At 46.4% G+C, this 19,155-nt stretch overlaps 1 protein-coding gene across 18 annotated transcripts in view; it reads right to left on the reverse strand.

Annotated features, from left to right (window-relative positions):
* LOC128872406 (protein muscleblind) overlaps positions 1-19,155 on the reverse strand; it is a 282,172-nt gene that overhangs the window by 75,169 nt on the left and 187,848 nt on the right. Inside the window, exon 4 of one of the 18 annotated variants that reach the window (XM_054115189.1) lies at positions 10,345-11,435. The exons of the other annotated variants lie outside the window; for them this stretch is intronic. Coding sequence (XP_053971164.1) covers positions 11,415-11,435 — 21 coding nt within the window. The 3' untranslated portion in view covers positions 10,345-11,414. Of the gene's footprint in view, positions 1-10,344; positions 11,436-19,155 lie in introns of those variants that run through there. 18 annotated transcript variants of the gene reach the window in all.

Raw genomic sequence — 19,155 nt, forward strand, 5'->3', positions numbered from 1 at the left:
CGTGCGCTTCCGTTGCACGGTTACGCGTACACGACGAGCGCCTGCGACCCGATACAAAGAAAGCCGGTCGAGGTCAGAGCTGCAAGACGGCAACCTGCTAATTATTTCCTAGGGGAGGTATAATCGGTCGGAGTCCGCGCGCAACGCGGTCGAGATAATCGAACGCGCGTCGCAGCGTCGCCGCTCAGCTGATGACTGGCTGTCGCCCAGGCACGGACGCGGAACGTCTACCTCCATTCGCATGCAAACATCCCGCGATTACTTCCCCACTGTCGCGCTCCGTTTGGCGCAAGAGTCTCTGACACGGGGTTAGCGGTCGAGAAGGGGTGTCGATTGCACCAGAGAGCTAGCTAGTTTACATCGAGCATTCGATACACGTACCGAGTACATACCTGTTTCGCAACGACAATTTTACCGCTAATCAGTGTTTCTCAACCACGTTTGAGTCCCGTTATCTACCTATGTAGCTGTTGTCTCTCGCGATTGCCGGATAAATGGACCGAAGGCAGCAGTCGTACGGGAACGTCCAGAATTGGCAAACAGAATAGTTGTCGCGTTCCATCGGGATAAAAGTATTTTGAGGTGGTCCACCTATCCGCTGGATAAAATTGGTGGCATGTCAGGTGGTCCGTTTGGTAAGTTGTAGATCGGGTTAACGGAGTGCGTGGCGGGCCAGAGTGTCTGGCAGGGCGGTGGACGAGCATAGTGCGTTCTCGTGTGTTTGGATGCGTTTGTACGCGGTCGAACGCGCGGAACAGGGCCCGACGGGGCGCGAGTGGACTGGCAAACGCGGGTGGATTCGTAGATCGGAGGGTGGCAAGCTGCCGGGTGGACGAAAGAGGGTGACTCGTTGGGTTGGGCGAGGAGGAGAGGAGAGTGTGGACGGTCCGCGGGGGTGGTGGAGGCGGCAGGCAATAGTCGGAGTGGCGCCGCGACTCCCGTGACGTCTGTCGGCGCGTTGGCCAATCAATAGCATCCCCATGGCAACCACAGATAACATCGGACACACACCGGTGCCGCACAAGCACGCCGCCTTTCGGGCACTCGGTACTTCCTTCCACCGATGCTTCGAACGAAAGACAGACAGGAGAGGGTGGTGGCAAGGGGCTCGCAGCCTCTATCGGAAATATTCCTTTCAACCCACTCGTCCGCCCACGCGCTACCCTCCTTTGGCTTCGGTCGCTTCCATCGTCTATCCTTCCCTCCGCGTCTCTTCTTTCTCCTCGTTCATCCCTTCTTTCTCCTCGTCTTATTCGTCCTTGCCCCCTTTCGACCCGTTCTCACCCTTTATCTTCGCCTGTCCCTTCTCTTGCGTTCACGTCCATCCTCCGTTCGTCTACCCCCGCCGCCTTTCGCAACCACTTCGAGGTACCCATCGAGTATCTCCCCTTTTAAACGAACTCTAACGTCGGGGGCTACCGACGGTTTGTAGCAATTTTGCATTCACCCGATATCCTACCCGTTCCTCGTTTGCTCGGCCTGTCCAGGCGTCGAGTGTCGAACTGACACCCAATCAGAAGCCCTGCTCGAAGTCGTTAGGCGAGGATGCACTCGGGCACCCTTGCTTTTCGTTTCTCGTTCGATTCGAACTCGTCCGAATTCGATTCCGTAGTCTTCCTCTAAAATACACAGGTTCTCCGATGAATAACCGTACGGGATTTCTGTTACCGACGCTACAGGCGCCATCTATCTGTCGGGATCTTTCTTCCATTGTCTAAGGGTTGAACTCGCGACTGGTAAAGCTTCGATGAAAATAGACGAGGTGTTCCAAAGTTATTGACATTTTAGTGGCGGTACTTTGTAAACTTTATTACGAAAACACCCTGGAGCAAGAAGGAAATATTAAATCTCTGTTCCAAACTTGGGAAAATTGTTACCCAAACGCTTGAAACGGTGACAGCTGTTTACTTATTTTCTAAACGGGATCATAGTTAAGTCGATGCTTCGGTAACGCATAGTTTGAACGTATTCGTCAAACCTCGAGCCAAAATCCATGCTACGGCTGTTTGCTAGATGAAGGTTTCGTTGATAGAGGTAGCTCGGTTCTGTACAATGTTGGTCTGAATAAAAGAGCAGCTATGCCTGCCTAATCTCGAAGGTTTATTCATAGGAATCCTCCCGAGTATCTCCAGACAAATGATCTCGAAGTTTAAACTTTTAATTAAGATTACATTCGAGACTATTCTTTTGTCCTCGAGCGTATCGATTCTCAACTGTGCCGTGATAGTATCGCGAGCGGCTTGACAGTACCGAATTAAGGGGAATAAGGTAGTACAAGCGAAACGAATCAGCGCGGTCAGCGCGTGGCAATGCGAATAATCGTTGTTCGATCGTTCTCTAGTGTAGCATTGATGAGAAAACATATTTCGAATAAAAAAAAGAAACCAAGATTTATACCAACACGTCCATTGTTTCCTTTTTTCTCAGAGTCGGTTGGGTTATTTATTAAACAGATGTACGTTTCATCGAACGTCCGCCGAGTCAGCGATTGTTGCGGCTCAGTCGCTCTGTATATTTCATTCGCTCGGAATGCAGCCTCAAGTAGTTCTTTCCGCAAATAACGAACCGCCTCGAGCTGAAGCACCTCGACTAATCGATCTAGTGCTCGAGCCCTCGATTTTCCTCTCGAGATTATTTCACTTGTGCATAAGGAGAGTTTCTCCGCTTGCTGTTCCGAGCGAATTGCGGGCGCTGCTTCATCGTTTAATTGCGTTTATCCGGAGAAAAGTTCACTAGATGCCCCCTCCTCCTCTTGTTGCGACGAACCGATGGTCCTCTTCCGGTTCTTCGCCCGATACTACTCCTCCTGGTCGCTATATTCCGTGACGTGAGGCGACGCCGACGGAGTGTCGCCGATAGGTCCGTCCATTTTGGAATATTCGGATCGAGTATCGATCCGAACCAAAAACCGAATTGTTTTATGCATGCGTCGTTGAAAAACACGTTTCTCTGATTAGAAGAAGAAGGGATAACGGTACGGTAACGAAGAAGTAGAGAATAGGGTGTGATTTAACGAGATGTTTTCGTGAATTGCACCGGTGCGGTGGTAACTAATAATTCGATTTTACGAGCGTGAGCGCCAAGTGGTTCCCTGCCACCCCCTCGCGGTGTAAAGCGACAAGCAGCCGGAAAGCGTCGCGGCGCCACTCGGGCTGGAGCCCCATTCCCACGCGGTTCATAGCACCGTTCGCTCGTTTCGTTCCTTCTCTTCGCCTGTTCATCCGTTCGCGTTGGTCGATCAGCTGGTCGAAATCGTCAGGACTCCAAAGTGGCTGGACTTGGTCCAACCGGGTTACCGCTTCGCTTTCACCGCACCCCACCAGCTCTCTCGTCGTCTCCGTCGAACGTCACCCGTTCCCTTTCTTTCTCTGGTTCCTCGGTCGCGATTCCACCAACTCCCAAACCCCGAATGTCGAATCGAGTCTCGTTTATCCTTTATTTCCAATCCCTTCGTGTTTCTTCTCCGTTAGAACGGGGGACGGTCGTTAGTCGTCGGATTGCAAACTCTTGACCCCGTCGACTCGAAAGTCGGTCATCGCTGTCGTTCGACCGACGACACGACGCAGGCAAATTTCAGGGTTACACGCTAAATTTCACGGAGCAATTGCAGTCGAGTCTCGTGGCTATAAATCCTATGTTAGATATTTTGCGGAAAACATTATAGTAGAGCGATGAAAGTTAATATACACGGCGGGTCTGGATTATTCGGAAATTACGTCTATTAACCGTCTACAATTACGACGCTGAACTCTAATTTTGAGCGTAGATTGCCTATTATATTCCGCGGCGAATTCACCGAAATATTCCGAATTTCCTTCAAAATTTAATTATTCCGTTTGCAAATTGAACGCCGCTTAACCCGCGTGAATTTTACCGCTTAATTTCACCGCAGAACAACCAACGTAATTCAATTTTTATCTAAAAATTCGCCCCGGTCCCCAAAACTACGCGGTTTTTTCGTCGTCCAACACTATCGATAGCGATAGGGATGAGTTTCGATGCTCTCGATACATTTACATTTGAAATTAATCCTATCGCATAACATGGATCGAACAAGGTTAACGTGTACGTTATCGAACCGGTTTCTTCGGTATAAGGTTGAGGATTTTGCCGAGTGCGTTTGAGATCCAGTTCTTCGTAGCATGTTCTCGAGGTGCGCGCACGCGCGCGCGGAAAATGCGAAAGAGACAGGCGAAAGTCCGCGGATTTCAGTTCGGGAAACTTTTCTCACCTGTCGCCATACTTTATTCGTCCAACAGCGGCGTTTCATGACGACCGTAAGGAAATAAGGGGCGGCGAGAAAAGGGAAGAGTAGGAAGGAGAAGGAAAAGAGTATCGGGACAAAGCAGTGGGGGTAAGACGTCTTTTCGCGGGTCGAAAGTCGTTTTCTGCGGGGGTTGAACCGTCTTGCTGGAATTCCAGAATAAACAAAAATGGAATCTCCCCGCGCCCTGCTTTATGTCCCGCGGCGGATGGCTGACGTGGAAAAGAATCCAGAAACGCGAACAAGCTCGTAAATCAAATGTGTCTGCACTCCGTATACGAGAGTCGAATCCGTGAACCTTGCACCCCTTTAATCCCACATCCATTATTGGTACGTCGCGAATAAGAGGGTGCTTTCTTCGTCGCCATTACCAACGCCATCGGCAGTCCTCTTTGGGGAGAAGCACAGGCCAGGGTGGGGTTCGGGGAGGTAGGTTCCTCGCGACCACGCATTATTTCCTGTCGTGGTATTCGATGTAGATGGCCCCGGGCATTCCGAACGTTTGATTGAAAATTTCTTGAGACTCTGGAATGGTATGCGTGCAATGGCCTCTCCGTGGTGCGCCGTCACGAGAGGGCTTTCGCCGCCATCCAACGAAAAAGGACAGAGATAGAGGGGAATCGATCTATTTAACATCTACGACTCTTTGATCCCTGTGGATGTTTATAGAAGGAATGCATCCCTAATCCGTACGAATGGATCCTCTAACTTTGTCCCTCCGTTTAACAATTTTCCGTCATCGACGATCGAGGAATGATTTGCAATGGAGTTTTTCCTTGTGTCGCATCACCGCGATATCAATCATTCCCTAGTCCCTTGGCCTGTACTTTGGTCACGGTATGTACTCGTTACATCCTCGCTGGCGTGGATCGCGGGAAAAAGATGCGAAGAAGAGGAAACGAGCTACCAAAAGACAATATACACTAATGCGTTGTGTGGCTTATTAGAGTTCTTCCCCCTTTTTTTCTCTCGTTTGCTGCATCTGCCGTGCTTCCTCCGCGACTATAAGAATGAAACCTGCGCGCGGCGTAGCGATCTCGCAGCAAGTTGGCGCTAGTTATACGAAAAGTTTAGGCGGAAAGTGATGCGCGGCGGGAAGTAGCGAAATTACTGGTAATTACAGGCATGATTTATTAACTTCAAAAACTGGCTATCTTACGGCAGCACCGTGTGCAATTTTCCGGAAACATCGCAACGAATTGGCCAACCCGCGGATCTTCGAATCTCCTTGCAAACGAAAAGCGTAAAGATAGCGGTGCAATTGAAAATATGAACAAATTTAATGCCATTAGATGTAGTCGTAACAAGCCATTTATATGGCTACAAGGTCGTAAGTCAAGAACGTTAAAAAGAAATGGCTCGTTACAGCTACGCCTAATGCCATTGAATTTAATACTACGATCTTCATTCCTAATAATTATGATTAAAAAAATTTAGCCTCGCGACCATAAAGGTCCATCGCCGTATGAATTTCGATACGACCGAATATCGTACCTGCGTTCGTACCCAGCGGGCACAATTTTCCCGCGGGACCCGAGTGGGTATTACTTAATTAAAATTTTTTAATTAACGTTGCCTTCGAGCATCTCTGGGTTCTATGACGAGGCCGTCGCGAGATCGCTGCGAAGTACGGGTGAATCGGGCATGGATATCGGCGAGAGTGCCGTGACGAAGGCGAAGAAAGGAAAAAAGACTGGTCTATCGAGTATAATTGATCTAGTTGAGCGTAACGCGTTTAATCGCAAAGGTGCATAGGCTCCGTTTCCGCCAAAGGTAATAATTGTGCCGATGATCGCGAAGTAATCGATCTCGAAACCGGCTCGAACGCTAATGGAAAATGAAATTGTGGTTCGAGTATTATCCCTCGAAATTTTGGATGATCACCCGCGCGTAATAGAAACCCCATTAGTGTCGGTATATCGTTTCTAGCGAGAAGCTGCATTCAAGATTGCCCGATACGCAATTAACGGTGAAAGTAGCAATAATTGCTATGATTAACTGCTCTATTAACGAAATTCACGTAATACGCCGGTTAATAACGGAAGTGACGCCAGCCGCCATGGACCGTGTCCATTATGTTCGCGCGCCAACGCGAGAGCTTTCTGTCTGCCGAACAAACGTGAAAATACCGCACGAATTTTCAAATTAATTAGGGAGAATGTAATGAAGGGTAATTGGATGGTTGTTGGAAAAACCGAACGTAACGCTCTTGCCATTTAATCGCGTTCGTATAGATCCGGTAGAGAAACACGCACGTTGTATGATTTATTTATCGCTGTTCTGTCTTTCTTCGAATAAAAAAAAAAATGTATTCGGTATGGTAGAGTGTACTTGGATCGAATGAAATGTTTGTTTACACTTTTCATTTAAATATTCGATATTTAAATTTAAAATTGAAACACGAATGTATTTCCATCGAAAATCGGCTGTTATATTTCGTACAATTGAATAATATTTACCACTGGTGGATGGTACGATCCGTTACCTATAACTCGATTAAATTTCTATCGTTCTAAAAATAATGCAAAACTCAATGGTGTATTCGTGATAATTCGATATCGACCCTCGAGTTCCCACGAGTTCAGCATACGCGAACCGAATCTCAAGATTCACGTGGAATCGAACGTATCGGGAAATCGAGGAGAAACGGGTTTGCATGTCGCTGTTAAAAAGCATAACAAGAGGGGATCGAGGACGGCGCAATTATCAGCAAGAAGTTTAGATGGAGTGGGAATTGAATCGAAGCTGAACGCGATCTTAATCGTTGACTGTTAATCACTCGATTCACGCCCGTGGGAATTGAAACTTTCCGAGGTGCAAACTTGCGAATCGTCCAGTGGCGATGGGTAGAAAAAGCGGAACGAAGTGATTGATACCAGCGAGAAGTTGAGCGAGTTCGAATTCGTTTAGAAAATTCGTCAGCTAACGAAATTACCCCGCGATACGAACGAACGAGCGAACGAACGAGGGGTAGTTCGATACTTGCACCGGCTGAACCCTTTCACAGTTTTACGAAAACCAATGCCTATCCGAAAGTTCCCTTCTCTCAGTATCGATGCAGCTGGCACCGTACCAGTCGCGTGTTACTTCCACCATCGCGATTGATTTCCGTCGTAGCACATGAACACGCCTATTCTAATTAACGTTATTTTTACTCGTTAAGACTGTCGCTTTTAACGGGCACCATTAACGTTTTCGATGCTTTAATTGCAGGAAGGATGAAGTATTTATCGATTTTGCTTTCTCGTTTCTTCGAATCGCAAATAGCTCGAAATCGATATCTTATTTTTATTGAATTCTAATGGACGAAGATAGCCACGATAAGCAATCCACTTCGAAAGTACGCTTTCGAGAGACGTTTTATCCGTGGAGGCCTTAATCCGTATACATCGAATCGAGAAACGTGTTCGATGAAGCCGCGTGCACTCGTAGACCTCCAGAAGCAGGATAAGATACTCCGTTAAAAGTGATCCAAAAGTGATAGCGTGGAAACGTAAGCTTGATATCGAGTTCTACTAAATTCCGAAAAGGTCTCGATCTGTTTCCGTACCGTATGTTTCAAACGGGTTTTGGTTTATAATTTCCTAAAAAGAAATCAGGGTAGAAAAGTGGGATAGGGGCAACAACCGAAAGAACGAAAACAGGGAGATGGGACCAGCCCTATCAGCGATAGCAATCGATAGCAAGGCTGGCCAGAAGTTCTCGAGCACGATATTTAAATGTCAGGCGCATAACACGCGTTCACCACCTCTGGAACGGTGTACCCTAACATTTACACCTCACCCTTGTACGCGGCGTTTCACGCTCGACAGCCATCCTTCTGCGATATCTTCTTTCCTTTTTTGCTTCTTTCTCTCTACTTTTTTGCGTGTATGTGTGCGAACGTTTCAACCGTTTTCCTTTCGCACCTACCAACTTGGCTTTTAATCCAGCACCCGTGCGCACGCTCCTACGCACATCCAGGTGCCAATGTGGTGGAAAACGGCCGCGGAAGAAAGAGGCAGAGCAACGTTATTAAGCTCGAGGGCTTTCAACTTTTCGCGTGGCGGGTGAACGCGAGAACACGCCTCTATTTGGAGCTGGTTGACGTTGGTACTGGTTGCCACCACTCTGGGCCATTTTGCATCGCAGAGGATCGTTGCTTGACTGACGCTAAAAACGAAGGCTGTCGATGGTTGAAAAAATCGTGTTTAAAGGGAAAATAATTAGCTGTAGTTGGTCTAACGCTTAATATCGTGTCCACCTTTACCCTTCAGAGTCAGACTTCGTAGTGGACATAGCCTCGATTAGCCGGACCGCGACCCCCTCGTTACTTTCGCAAACAATTGGCCTTTACACCAACGTTAAGATCCGTAGTATGCAAACGTTGTTAATCCTAGAATGGACCACTTTTGGACCCAAACGGGTTCATTTGCAGTTTCTGCCCCCGGCCGTGCGATAATAACACTCGCGCGAGGCGTTGAGTTGCTGGAACTTTCAGCTTTAGGAAACGGCTCGGTTTGTTGCTGTTGCGGGGAACTTATTAATCCGTGTAAGAGTGCGATTACACGGTCGTGCCATAAGTACTCGTTCCCAGTTTATCGGACTGTTTGCGAAAAAAATAAAAGACGCTACCTTTAAGGGATGAAAATTTTGCAGACACGAATTACCTGCAGCGTATCGAAAGCGACACTGTAGGCATACAGAGATTAATAGGAGAATATTGCCTCGTTCAGCCATCGATTCACGTTTAGAAATACTCCCCAGTCTCCAAACGCCAAAGTAACGCAACCTTCGACGTTGCGTAATCGTGATCATGGTGCAAAGTTTGCAAACGTAAGAGGCAGCTGACAGGGAGTAACGTCAACAGCGAAGGATCCTTCGAAATGAAACTTGACGATAGAAGACGAACGACAAAGGCAAGATGGGAGAGGTTTGGGGTAAATGAGCCACCTCGACGCGCAAACTTTCGATCGGTACACCTGTAGAGGTAAACACGCGCCCTCGCCGACCATTAGCTATTCCCCGAGTGCTCGTATACAAAGGAGTCAGACCAAATTTTCCCCAACTGCCCCGACGTGTTCTCTTTTGTATCGCAACGTCAGAATCTTCGAGTTAAGATCTCGCGAAAGACGAGAACGTTATTAACCGAGAGCGGTATGTTTATATCCGAAGGTTGGTCTATCGCTTCCATCGGGACAAATTTCGCGAGACTCCCATCTTGAGATCTTGTTCGTTCGATGCGTCTCGCGATATAGTCGGCAATTTAATTTCAAGTTCGATAACAATATGCGATTAAAGAATTTTCTCCATCCGAATTTCTACCGTGCGCCGAACACCGAAACACTTTGCAACTGAATAACATCGTTAGCGGATACCAGAGATCTTCAAATTGCATTTGTGAAAATTAGAATACCGGTGTGCGAGGAATTTCATAACGTTACGTGTTGGCAAATGCAGCGTGGCGGTGTTAGCTGCTCGCTACAAACGCAGAGAATCGGAAAGATCGAATTCCACCGTCGTGAAGTTGACATTTCTCGGCTCTGTATTAATGAAACAGAGACACGTTGTTTTAACGTAATTTTACGAATGTTCGGCGATATTATGTATCGTGCTATACGCGGCGGTGTATCGAAAGTACACTTGAATTTCAGCGACGAGAATTTGCGATCTTGCGAACCACTCAAAATAAGCTCGTTCCTCTATGCAAACTAACGAGTTTTCATCGATAACACCGATTGGCGGATAACGGTGCATCTGTTCGCTCGGAATTGTGATTTTACTGGACGGAATTTTGATGGACAGTACAATGACTGCAATCAGTCTAAGTGGAAAGAAAGAATTTATGTTCCTGCAGGGGATGGTTAGAATGAAGCGAGCTCCGAAGCGAGTCTTTTGTTCTATTTCCTGCTAAGTGACCGTCTCGAGTGGCTGACATTTAGTGGACGTAATATCTGGAATTTATTGTGGAAATTCTCAGACGCGGTGTCGCGTTACACGCCAACATTATTGGCGGCTTTCAAAACATCTCTCGAGTTTTGTATCCAAGCAGGGAGCTCTACTAACTAAAGGGCATCGGTTCACTTTCGTTATTTGGATTTTAGCAGTCGCGTCATTTTCGAAACCAAGTGACGAACACAGCAAGAACGAGAGTCGGGCTCAACTAACGTTGTCATAACATGATATGTTTTCGTTCAATTTCGCATTTTACGGTCACCGTCACGGAACGATATTCAGAGGAGTGTTCCGAACGTAAGTAGGTAGATAGGCCGGAACTTTACGGGCAATTTTATCTAATTTACGGTAAGCTGAGTACTGGATACGATTAAATAGGCCACAGTCACGCGTTTGCCGTGTTGCAAGGCAACTTTACGAAACCCACGTAAACAACGTCGACCGTGTCTTGGAAAAATTACGTCACGAAACGTCTATTTTTCATTCCGTGGTTTGCGCATACTTATTGTGCTAACATTTAGGAAAATTAAAGTAATTTAATTTTCTAACTTTTCTTCCAGAATCGCGTAACGTAAGACATACGCGAAATAATGACCAGTCGATTAAACGGAATCGACGCGACTTGTTGTGCGGGGAAACGGACGAATTGGTAACTTTTTTCTACTATGACGCTCGAAATGATTTATCACCTAGGAGTTTTTAGGTATTTTACACGAGAATGACAGCCGAGCTAATTAACTCGGCCATTGTTGCCCTCTATCCGCGTAGTCGGAAAACTATTATTACTCACGCCACCCGTTACTTGGCGGCAATTAACGAACAGAGTTCGAATATCTGACAGCGGTAGGGGAATGGCATCGCCATTTCGTTCTTTGCCTTCGACTGCCTTGGCAAACGTACCCTAATTTAGTAGGCTACCGTGCCATATCACGTATGATATGCGAGCCACTGAGTAGGAGAGCGGCGCGAGCGAATTTTACCTCATTCCGAGAAATTAATGTTTAACGCGTGAGGTACTCCGTGTGGAAGGAGCAGGAAAATTAAAGTAATTTAATTTTCTAACTTTTTGGAATCCACACCGGTTTATCCAGAACTTCATCTATCGCGAACCTCGGAAACGAGTGCGACGATGCCGTGCCGAAGAATACATATCGATACGCGTTACCTTCTTCGACGAGGGGGGACCTTCTCCGTCGACCACGAAGACCGTTGCAAATTATTGGAAACACGGTCTTACCTGAAACAAACAAAAAAAAAACAAATAGTCAAGCATTGTTAATTTTTTTAACACCGAAACTTAACGTTCTAAAATGAAATTTAAAATGGAATTCAAGATGCAAGAAATGAAATTCTCGGATAGAGCGATATAAATCTCTTTACAGGCTGGCGTGAAGCCGCAAATAATTAATTAGTAATAGGAGAAAGGTACGCTGGCGGCCGGTTAGCTCCGACGTTCTCTGTGCCGGGCGGCCGCGCCACCCGTGCCTTGATACCAGGGTTTGAAATTGGAGTAACCTTCGTCCTCGCTCCTCGCACGCCTCTCTCGCACCTTCTCATTCAGTGTATGCCTCGCCGTCTTCGGGATGAGGCACGCGAGGTGTCGCCGGTTAGGTATCCTCGCTCACCTCATTATACTAATTATTTAAATCCCCCAACGGCACATTATATTAAGCCCAAGTCACATTTGGTAGCGTCCGGCAGGTATAAATCATCGTTACGTCGCGGCGGTCGTTAAGGAAGTAAGGAAAGTCGCGCTGATACACGGTCGCGATACGTTCTTAAAGACGCCGGAATTCGCTCGACCGAGTTCCCAACGAGTACACGCGACCAAACGCCGTTATACTCGGGGAAATAATTATTGCGCCGCGTTAATGCCAGACCTTGAACTATATAAAATTTAATTTAACTTATTTCCACGTGGCGATAGTTAATCCTTTGCGAAGCGGAAGCGCGATACTGCAACAACGAACAAAATATTCGTACAGCGTACTTTGTCGCGAAAGTTTCTCGAATAGACAACTGTGCGAGGAATCGCGCGAAAGCTCGAACGCATAAAATGATCCAGACAGAATGATCGACGAGAGAACTCGCCGCACAGTTAACAGACCGTAATATTAAATGAAAAGTAACGAGCTTTTCCCTCGTCGGGCGTCGGATGGAAATGCTGAAACATTTCCGTGCTCGAGCCATAAATGATAGATAAAGACATACATATTTACAGATAGGATCAGCGTCGTGTGTACGGTGAACTTGGAAAAGCCATTGCTCAAAACGTTGCAACGTAGCAGCGTTCGCTTAGATCTCGAGAGCTGGTCCCCCCGCCGCATAATTCCACTGCACTTTCGGAAATTACTCGACGTTCGAGACTGGTACTCGGAACCGTGTTGAAACTGGGGAAAGATTGCTTGTTTCAAAGTAAGACATTCGAAACGTCTCGGATGAAAATGGAAAACCGAGTTGAACGCGTTCTCATCGACGTTAACCAAGTTTCCAAGATTTGTTCAAAGATAAGACAAAACAGGATTCGTTTCGTTTGGTTGAATAACACGAACGACGCAGACGAGTCGGAGGTATATTTCTCAAACGTAACGGAAACAAATCGAAGGATTAGACGTTGAACAGCGAACGCATCGAATATCGCATCGAAAGACAGTATAAGAACAGTATAAGAAAATGTCACGGGATTCTCGTTATTGGGGCAGCAAACGCGATCAATGCAGATAGAAGAGTAGCGTATTCGGTGGACGTCGAAACGACTGCAAGCTCGTAAGACAGCAAAGACGGGGAAACGTGAGATAGATACACGCCAAGGGGTCAGAAGCCACCCACCGAAGGGTCTGAAACCCCTTAGTTTCACATGCCCGGCGCATTTCGGAAAACTCGAGTTCAGCCGGGCTTATAGTTGAAGTTTGATACGACGTTGACGGTATGCGCGTTTAGTGAAACGGTGGGACTCTGTACGCGACATGAATAAAACATTTTCAGGCTCGTAAAACCGTTTCCTTCTTCTTTTCTTCTTTTTTTACCCGGTTCTTTTTTCTTCCGAAGGGTTGCGGCGTCGCTTTCGCTCGCGGAGTCGCGAGACCATTAGTATGACAGCGCGGACCAACGTCCGTGTGGACCCACGGTTTCAACCAAGAGTTACAATGGAAATTACGGAAAGCAGTGCGCCCAGCAGCCCGGGAAGAGGGGGATAATCGAGCTCAGTGCCGTGGGAGCACCTGTTTTCCGTCCGGATTTCGTTCGTTCACGTATAATAAACTCCCTCGTAAAACGTTCCAGGGCAATTACCTTTTATTAATGGAGACATCGAGATTGCGTCGCACGGGGTGTAGCTGAAATAGTTGATCAAAATTTTCAAGCTTGATCAGTTCGTCTCGGCGACGAGAAAATTGCTTGAAAAAAATATAATACCATGGCTTCGAACCAAGGGGATCGATAGCGGAGACAAGGTAACGAACGTCGAGCTGCAACTATGTACAACGATGAACCAAGTGCCGCTATTCGAGCAGATAACGATTCGGTAATATCGTTCGGCAAATCCGATTCTGATTCCGATTCAAAGTTTTCGTGGAAACTCGAAACGAGAAGTTACAATGGAAATTATGGCCGCTGCACGCTTCACCGCGGCAGCTGCAAGGGAAACACGGTGAATCAAACTTAATAATGCCGCCGAAACACCTGTTTGGCCGGTCTACGCTTCCCTGGTCTTTCGTTTGGCTCGACGTGACGGATTCGCTCGTAAAACGTTATTAAGTGACTTCATTTTATTAAACTCCAACGCTTCCGATTTACCTAACCGTAAACGAATACCTGTCTCTCAATCATCTTGGAAACCAATTTCGCTGCGTGTTTAATTCCGAATTTTACAAGTAATCGGATCGATTCGTCAGCATCCGTAACAGTTTTCACAGGCATAATCAAACATGTCTCGAGGGTGACAAGGTCAAGTAGTGTCAATTCGACGTATCGACTAACAGGCGGTTAATCGAATATCTTTCAAGTGATTCATGAGAACCAAGGGGAGAATCTACGCAATTACGAGCAAGCGAGAATTCTATTTACGTCGAACACATAAGAATTTCGAAACATTTCTGAACGAGGAATCGTCTTGTAATTGGGTAAACCACTCGCCCTCGCTCGTCCAGGACATAACGAAGAAGATACACGAAGTGGCTGTTCCAGAGGATGGAGGAACTATAGCAAAGCACGTACAAAACCACTAAAATTGCACACGTTATTTCCTTCTACACGTTATTCTCTTTATGAAGGCAATATCGTGTATCGTAAACGTGTCCCTCGATTAGTCTGTAAAATCACGGTTGCCATATCAGAGCCACGAGCAGTTATTGCGATATCGTCTCGCAAATCTTCGGTGTGTTTACTTTGCGCGAGGCCAACGAGTATCGCGGGAAGAGATTCAATTACGCCAGCCAGACCATTGAAATATCACGTAATCTCGCCTTTCGAATCGGTTCGAAAGTTTTCAAGGGTTTTCGAGGTTGGCAACGAGTTGGCTAGGAAATTATGGCGGCTGAACGATTCCACCGGTACAGCTGCTAGTAAAGAAGCGGAATCAAACTTAATTTCGCTCAGACACCTGACCGCCGTAGGCCGTGCGAGTATCTTCTCCGCGTTCCCATCCGAATCGCAGGTCTCCGCCCTACCCACGTAACTGGCCGTGAAATATCATTCCGCAATTTCGTTTAATTAAAATCTGATTCAAAGTTCGCGAACGACCGCACGTCCCGGATAATACTCGTTACGCCAGCTGCGGTTAATGCATCAGCGGAAGAGTTCGAAACTTCTCTTTCTTGTTCTTCCCTTCTTTTTCCTTCCCCAATCCTTTTCGTTTCCCTCGTTGCCCCACTCGCCACCCTCGTTTCCTTCTCGCCGCGCCGCGCCGCGCCGCGCCGTCTCTCTCGCTTTTCTCATTTCCTCGATCTCCTTTAGCTCTTTTTTCTCCTTCTCGTCTTTTCTTTTTCTCTTAATTTATATTACTCTTGTATCTTTCGCTATTTTTCCGACGCTTTCTACTTCGTACAGTTATTTCCCCGCCCAAGCAACGCACCCCGTCCTAGACAAACAAGGTTACAGACCTTTTTCAGAATTTCTCTTGTCTCCGGGATATCACTCTTTTCTTGGTTTTCCTTTTTACGTTAACTTGGAAAACTATTTTCCCATCTTTTATACGAATTTGTCTAATTTTTTATAACCAAAGAATGATATCGAGAATTCGATGTCGCTTCGTCCCGTAGAGTAATGGAATTTCCCAAGGGGGGTGTGTGTGTGTGTGTAACGAATTGTAATATGTCTTAATACGAACGAACTAGTATAATGTATGTTACTCGGGTACCAAATTATCAGGGGTAGCGAGGAAAGGAAAAATTATTTGGTCTTCGGAGCGGTAAACGGAAATTAATTTATTGGAATCGATGAAAGACGATGATTCGTTCGGCCAATCGAGTTATTGCTTCTTCGAGACGAACGTTAAGTAATAGGAAATAAGCTAATAATGAAGAAAAATGCCAGAAAGGAAGGAGATGATTACAACGAAATTGTTGCTTAATAATATTTGAAAAGGAAAGGTTGGGACACGATCGGTATACCGCTCGTTATTGTAAACTGGACGCCCTTAAGAGACGTCCTAAAAGTCTCGCGCAATAAAAGCCCCAGATCCCATAAAATATTGTCACCGGCGTTTCTTCCCCCTATCAGTTATCCATCCGTAGTCCCTCGACGAATAGGACGCAGATACATAAAGCAGGTACTACGATGGATTGAAATATAACCTCGAATATTTCTTTACACCAATGTCCGATACCAAGACATATTATACGACACGGTACTTTCTTACGATTAACCTTTGACGTTGGTACGGCCTCGTATGACGTTTGATGTAGTACGGTCGGAGTACCTTACGGTTCCTTTAGAGTTATTAAAATGCGGATGTATATACATTTATGCGTGTATATGTGCGTACCCAACAGTGATACTTTCTGCCGAAATAGCCGCGAAATAAAATTTACGCGCCGAAGGGGCACACTTTACTTTGGAAATTAAAGAACTCTAACCACTCAAACGTCTGCACATTTTCCTAAGAGGATTTGGTCCTTTTTTCCGCGGAAGGAAACTTCGGAAAGTTAATATTTAATTCGTCGTTTCTGGCTTCTTCCTCGGGGGAAACATAATTTTAGAGGAAAATTATCAACGTATCGCCGTAAGTTATTCGTTACCGGCAACCGAAAGTACACGTTTACCAACGCTGAAATTTAGTTTCGTTCGCGATAAACCATCGAATTCCAGTAGGGGTTGGTCCTCGATGCTTGTTAAATATTTCATAAGACCAAAGTATCCGGTACGGAAAATATTTTTGCAGAATTGTCGATCGAGCATCTCCCTAGGGCCGCGTATTAAAATAATTTACCTTGAACAGTGGTTTTCACACGGGAAATATAACGCGGTGAACGTACACCATTTACCAGCGAGAGTAGCTGGATCGGACGCGGCTACGATTACCAAGGGTAGGTCCACCTGGGTATTAGGGCAATAATCGTATAACAAAGGGCGGTCAGCCGATTGTCCTTCCGGCTGGAATATGGATGCGCTTTGTTAGGAGAAAATTTGTTGAATCCCCTCCGTCGGAACCGTGAAAATGACACGGGCCTCAAGGTCGTTCTCCAAATTGCTACATCCGGAGGATCCTCGCGAGCTAATGAAGTCTAGACGATGAATCGCGAATGGCGATCGATAACCGAAAGAGAAAAGAGTCTGCTGCGCGATTCTAGTAAGTTATTCGCCGTCCGATGGAATTACCAGTCGCGACTCGTTGCGAGCTACCCGACTCGAGAAACAAACCAAACAATCCCAAGTACATTATGTCAACCAAGTGCTCCCGACTGAAATAAAATCAGAAGGACGGTAGCCAATTACAGATCACGGGCAGAATCGAGGAGCCCCGGGGATCTCGAAACCAAGTAGAAAGTTTCCAACGTTCCGCGATCGGTCGCACGCGCCTCCGCCAGGGAGCAGGGAATCGCGCCACCGCGATATCGCTAAATATAAACTTGATTTATTATTGGTATAGGATATTATTAAATCCGTTTGCCTCGTTCTCTCGTTCAAACTAAGTTTAAATCTCTTTTCCCCGGTTGCCTCTTCGTCGCTGATGAAAAAAAGAAGCACGGAAGGGAAGAGGAACAGAGACAGTAGAGAAAGCGGAAGGGAAAACCGGTGGAAGAGTAAACCAAGCCGACGAATTTATTAACTTTAAAAGCTGCCTGCAATGCCGCCTTGTTGGAGGCGCTTTCATGGCTTTACGACCTGGCTAACCCACCCCTCCCGCTACCCTGTTCCCAACCTCCGTCGACCAACTCGTTGCTACCCCCGTCCGCCAGCACCCCTATCCCGCGGATCCATGATGCTCAACTTATAATTTTCTTTGAAGCTTCGTGGCTTATCGATTGGGCCTTATGATTGGAATTTGTAATAACTTTCGATCCGGGTGCCGTTTCACCGCACGATGGTCTCGCTTGCACCGGAGAATCGAGAGAGGCTGCACTTTCCGGATTTCATATCGGGCCAGTGCTACCCTGCGCGGAGGTATGAGGATCCAATAATGGAGTCACAAAGATTTAGTTCCTACTTGGACGGTCTTTGTGCGTTTCAGTCGATACCCCGGAAGAAAGACTGGCAATTACCGTTAGTGTCTCCTCTCCGGAAACTCCGACGCCGCGACGTTTACCGATAAACGTCGTCTACGAGCTTCGTACGCGACGTTAGGTGAAATCAGTTTCGACGAACACGTCGCATGTAACGACTCGCAAGTGTTTCGAGACGGATGGTAATCCGGCGATGCGATTCGTCCAACGATTGGCTATGTCGACGACTCGACTCGAACCTTTGCTAAGTACCGCGAAGAAATTGTGCGAAACGTTTCTCTGGAACAGACACCCGAGACATTTCTTGATTGTATTACTGGCAACTACGAAGTCGATGCCAAGAACACTTGCAAAGACACCGTGTACTTGGCTGCAATGCTAATTTAATTTTTCTTGCCAACTCTTAGAATCGTTGAAATTCTTTAGAACAATTCATTCGACGAGTACTCGACTGAACATACTTGCGAGAACAATGCAGCCAACATCTTCCCACGTAATGATTGCGAGAATTTATTCCATAGCAGTAAACCACATCGTTTCGCGAACAATTTTATTCTCTATGTATCGACTGTAGGGGCGGTAATCGATGAATTCCCAGACCGAGGATTAAGAGGTTCAACTGTCTTTTCGTAAACACGCGATACAAGTCACGTCACGACGAAAAATACTTTGCAGAAGAATTTGGTCAATCGACTTTCAATGTCCTTGTCGTTACAAAAATTTGAAACAACTTGTTGAGAGTACGGGTGTGAGATGGCTCAGCGCGTGGGAAGATGCAACATGACCAAAACGTTCTAAGCACAGCGCCTCATAATTGGATAAAGATTAGTCTCGTGCGGGTTAAGCGCTCCAGGACACTCCGTATCCTGGGATCGTTTCAGAACTTTCCGAGGCGTGCATTTTCTCGACTAAAACAACCATTTTTTGGTCGAAGAAGTTTTCTTTTCTGTCTGGTAGCTAATAAAACTCCGTGGTATGAATGTCTCACAATTGAGTCTTTAAAAAGTTGAGACGTTTATGTACGATAACATCGAAGTCTATGAAGCAAATATGACCGGTAGTTTTACGCTAATAAAAACGTAGGCAAAGGAGCTCTCCGCGAGCTGTAAAGTGAAAGGTCGAAGCAATTACGAGAAGTACATCGGTGGAATGAATAATTCCAAAGTACGTAGACGCGACAGGGGACAATGTTTCACGCAAGACGAATTGCAGCTTGAAAATTCTGAAGAGGAGCACACACAGCGTGGTCAGCCGCGCTCGAAAATGAATCCTTGAGGAAGATATTATATCCGCCTG

Source organism: Hylaeus volcanicus, chromosome 1, assembly GCF_026283585.1.
Source record: "Hylaeus volcanicus isolate JK05 chromosome 1, UHH_iyHylVolc1.0_haploid, whole genome shotgun sequence".
NCBI classification, from domain to species: Eukaryota; Metazoa; Arthropoda; class Insecta; order Hymenoptera; family Colletidae; genus Hylaeus; species Hylaeus volcanicus.